This window comes from Mizuhopecten yessoensis, unplaced genomic scaffold (assembly GCF_002113885.1).
Source record: "Mizuhopecten yessoensis strain PY_sf001 unplaced genomic scaffold, ASM211388v2 scaffold10981, whole genome shotgun sequence".
NCBI lineage: Eukaryota > Metazoa > Mollusca > Bivalvia > Pectinida > Pectinidae > Mizuhopecten > Mizuhopecten yessoensis.
In genome coordinates, this window is record NW_018408818.1 from 150,386 (window position 1) to 155,499 (window position 5,114).

Sequence of the window (5,114 nt, forward strand, 5' to 3'; positions counted from 1 at the left end):
AGAAGAAGTTGTTTAAAGTTTTTAACATATTTGACCCCTGTGACCTTGAAAATAGATGAAGGTCATTTATTTGAACAAACTTGGTAGCCCTTTATCCCAGTTTGCTTCTGGCCAAATATCATCACCCTAGGCCTTTTGGTTATTAAGAAGAAGTCGTTTAAAGTAAAATATTGACGCCGGACGACGGACGGACGACGGACGGACGGACGGACGGACGACGGACGCCGCACCACGGCATAAGCTCACTTGGCACTTCCTGCCAGGTGAGCTTAAAAACAACAGGGTGTGAGCCTTTAAATGGGGGTCAATTGACAGGTATGGAAAGCAGGAAAGGCTGGAATAATAAGAGCATAGCTCTTTAATGGGTAACACTAATCATTCTTTTTGTGACCACACGGAAGCACGCAGAGGATTTAATTCTTAATGTGGGAGGAAGCCGGAGTATCCGGAGAAAACCCACGTGGTCGGGCAGGTAACCGGGGTTGAATCCGGCCATCTTGGTGAAGATGAGCGCGCTATCCACTGTGCCGACCGACCCATCATACACGTTACGCACAAGAACAACTATCTGCTTTAGCTTTGAAAATGGCGTCATTGATGCAAAAATTAAATTGTGTATACATTTTTACCAATCATCAACGATGCAAAAAATCTACATATGGGAGACTGGGGAAAGTTGGGCCAGTACCCCTGATATTTTTGTTTTTGAGCTAATATTTATAAGTTTAAAGATCTTAGCAGTTTAGTTGGCTAGGCATTCACAGGAAAAAATGGCAAGGAAAACTCTAATGTAAAATTACTAAACAAATTACTTTTAAGAAGAAAATCATGATTTCGCTTCTAGTGATGAGAACTTTCGCTTAATTTTTTTTTACGGTCAAGCGTGTAACACACTGACAGCTTCAAATGATATACATGGACATAAAAGCAAAGCCAGACACTCACTACCATATTGCTGTACGATAAGAATTTATTGAAATATCAATTTGGGCCCAGACAGTTTCAGTCAATGATACCGTGGCAAGTTCGGCCCATGTAACACATAAAAAGTTGAAAAGTTGGCGGTAAAATCTGACGTTGCATGCTTTATATCGTCATAATTAAGCTGATTCCAATGGGCCCGAACTTACCTGAATGCCGACAGGTAAAAATTAAATAATGTTAAAAAACGGACTTGCTGCCATACTTCCCAGAACGGAATTTAATAACAAGAGGCCCAATGGGCCTGCATCGCTCACCTGGTATAAATCTCACACTTGTAACCTCAAAAGTGATCTAAAATAAAGCTACAGGCAAAATAAAATATCAGTATTTATGATTAAAATTAATTCAAAAGAACCTGTTATTTTTTTTTCCAAACATTTCACCCCTGTGATTGAAAGTCGAACAAAGTCATTATGTTGAACAAATCTTATAGCCTTTCATCTCAGGATGCAACTTGCAATATATCAACATCCTGGGACCCATGGTTATTCAGAAGAGGTCGTTTAAAGATTTTAAACAAATTTGACCCCTGTGACCTTTAACAAACATAGTAGTCCTTGATCCCAGCATGCTACTGACTAAATATCAACATCCTGAGCCTTTTGGTTATTCAGAACAAGGTTTTTTTTATTTATTTTTTTATATTTTGAACATATTTGCTCCTTGTGACCTTGAATATGATTCAAGGTCATACATTTACACCAACTTGGTAGCCCTTGATCCTAGTATGCTACTGACTTCATATCAGAAAAAGTTGTTTAAAGTTTTTAACATATTTGACCTATGTTACCTTGAATATGGGAGAAGGTCATTCATTTGAACAAAATTTGTAGCCCTTCATCTCAGAATGCTACTGGCCAAATATCATCTCCCTGTGCATTTTGGTTATTCAGAAGAAGTTGTTTGAAGTTTTTGACATATTTGACCCCTGTGACCTTGAATATGGGTGAAGGCCATTCATTTGAATACACTTTGTAGCCCTTCATCGCAGCATGCTACTTGCCAAATATCATCACCCTGTGCATTTTGGTTATTCAGAAGAAGTTGTTTGAAGTTTTTGACATATTTGACCCCTGTGACCTTGAATATGGGTGAAGGTCATTCATTTGAACAAACTTTGTAGCCCTTCATCTCAGCATGCTACTGGCCGAATATCATCACACTGGGCATTTTGGTTATTGAGAAGAAGTTGTTTAAAGTTGTTAACATATTTGATCCCTGTGACCTTGAATATGGGTGAAGGTCATTCATTTGAATAAACTTTGTAGCCCTTCATCTCAGCATGCTACTGGCCAAATATCATCACCGTGGGCATTTTGGTTATTCAGAAGAAGTTGTTCACAGGTTTTTTAAGACAATTGACCCCTGTGACCTTGAATATATTTGAAGGTCATTCGTTTGAACAAACTTGGTAGCCCTTCACCCAAGCATGCTACTGGCCAAATATCATCTCCCTGGGCAGTTTGGTTATCGAGAAGAAGATGTTTAAAGTTTTAAACATATTTGACCCCTGTGACCTTGAAAATGGGTGAAGGTCATTAATTTTAACAAACTTTGTAGCCCTTCATCACAGTTTGCTTCTGGCCAAATATCATCACTCTAGGTCTTTTGGATATTAAGAAGAAGTCGTTTTAAAGTAAAATATTGACGCCGGACGGACACCGGACACCGCGCCACGGCATAAGCTCACTTGGCACTTTGTGCCAGGTGAGCTAAAAATGGGCCGACTTTGCCCCGATCTCCCCTATTGTTGTGTAGGTCTTAATCTCATTAGAGTTTATATTTTATTGTTATCACTTGACTAGCCGATTTTTTTTTATTTATCTTGCCTCATTCTAAAAGCTGTATTATCTCATTATAAATCAGTAAGTATCAGAGATCAACAAAAGCTTCGCTCTTTTACAGCATGTAAGGCTTTGCCTTTTCATATTATGAACACAAGTATGACAAGATATATTTTATTATTGATTTTCATTAAACATGGCATGACACTATTTTTGCACATACATGATATATTGAACACGGCCACGGTACCTCCCTGTCCATGAACAGGTACAAAATCTTTAAGTTCTGTCTATATTACAATTACTGTTAAACACATCTCACTGAATTACTTCATATATTTGTGTACATGTACTGGAGTATACATTTCCCTGTGGACACCTTTATAGCTTATTTAATGAGAATTTAAGTCTGGACACTGATGTTTGACCAGAAAGACAATCCAGGAATCCAGTAGTAGATTGACTATATTATATATTCATACAGTGCTCTTCATCTGTTATGATAGTTTTGAACTTTACTTTCTTCAGATGAAAACTAGAGGATATCAAAACAGCCATGATATGTAAGCATTTCACAAGACAGTATCATTTTTAATTGCTTTTAGACATATTTAACAATGACATTTCAAGAACAGCTAAAAAAATTACTTACTTCCTTTGTGATTGTACATCCATGAAGAATTCAAAAACATTATTGAGGATTATAACATCAACTGAAAAAAACATTATTGAGGATTATAACATCAACTGAAAAAAAAATCAATATTGAAATATAAACAAGTTAAAATAACACCAGAGATGCATGTTTTAATATAAATTCTTTGGAAACTCATTCTAAAAAATTATTTTAATTTTAATATACCATATTTGACTGCAAATAAGCCCCCTCTTGCAAATGAGCCCCCTCCCCACTTTGGCAAATGTCCTGAGAACAGTGTGGGTGCCTGCAATTAAGCCCCCTTGGCCTTCCTAATTTTGTCTCTCAAAGAAATATGTGAGTAAATTTTTGTCTCTGACTTAACCAAATTAGCCAACTGGATGCAAAACAACATAAACCCAAGTTAAAATACTACAAATAACTATGTTTCTGAATTAGGCACAATAGTAAATAGCATGTAGTGATGTGTACTCTGTGATTCTGTTTTTTTTTTTATAAAGGATAATGTAATTATGTATTCCTGAATGAATTAAGGATTAATATTATAACACATGATTATGGAATATGATGTAAACATAGCAAAATATTTAGAAATCTAGATGGCTCAACTTAAAATAAAACATGGTTCTGTTGCTGAAAGAACACCATGCTTTCATTTTTAACCGGTTGTGTATTTTGTAAATTCTAATGTAAAACGAACAAGAGGCCTAATGGGCCTGAATTGCTCACCTGGTATTAATTTCACACTTGTTATCTTAAAGGGGACTAAAATACAACTACAGGCAGAATATCAGTGTTTGATTAATAAGAACCTATTGAAACATTTAAACATATGACACCCGTGACCTTGAATGTCGAACAAGGACATTAGGTTAAACAGAATTTATAGTCTTCCAACCCAGCATGCTTCTAGCAAAATATCATTACCCTGGACTTTTTGGTTATACATAACAAATCATTTATAGATTTAAACATATTTGACCCCTGTGACCTTGAATATAAATCAAGGTCATTTATTTGAACAAACTTGGTAGCCCTTCATCCCAGCATGCTTCTGGCCAAATATCATCACCCTAGGCCTTTTAGTTACTGAGAAGATCTTCTAGAAGTTGTTTCAAGTAAAAAGTTAATGCCGGACAGACAACGGACGCCGCACCATGCCATAATTATATAAGCTCACTGGGCACTTCAGGCCAGGTGAGCTAATAAAAAATTTGTACCGAATCAATTGTTGTCAATCTGTGAATAACATTTTTGAACTATTTTGAACTACAGCAGTTATTGACCAAAATCTTGTACTACATGGTTTGGAGTGTGTGTATCATACAAGCGGCCCATGGGCCTTAACGGTCACCTGATATATTTATACAGAGAGTTGATTTTGTTTTTAACATGAACAGAAATATTATTCAAAGCGACAAAAAACAATAAAACCACCTTATTCGATATCTAGCATACAGATTTAAGGCTAAAAGGTATTTGAAACTAGCACCTCTGATTCTAAACAAGGAAAATGAAGAAATTTTAGCACACTGACTTGTTTGGGCCCCACCCTACAGCCCTTGGGGGTAGGGCTGGCTCAAAATTTTCAAAGTATCAAACTGTCAACTCAAGGTTATAATTCCAATCAAGTTATTAACATGTAATATTCAAAGTATCATTTGCCATTATAAACCATAATAAATTTT

At 36.2% G+C, this 5,114-nt stretch overlaps 1 protein-coding gene across 2 annotated transcripts in view; it reads right to left on the bottom strand.

Moving 5' to 3' along the window:
* The window catches only part of LOC110464300, a 31,973-nt gene that overhangs the window by 11,554 nt on the left and 15,305 nt on the right, over positions 1–5,114 (bottom strand). For both annotated transcript variants that reach the window (XM_021519441.1, XM_021519442.1), the window contains exon 7: positions 3,421–3,481. In XM_021519441.1, the coding sequence (XP_021375116.1) occupies positions 3,421–3,481 (61 nt within the window). The remainder of the gene's footprint in view (positions 1–3,420; positions 3,482–5,114) is intronic.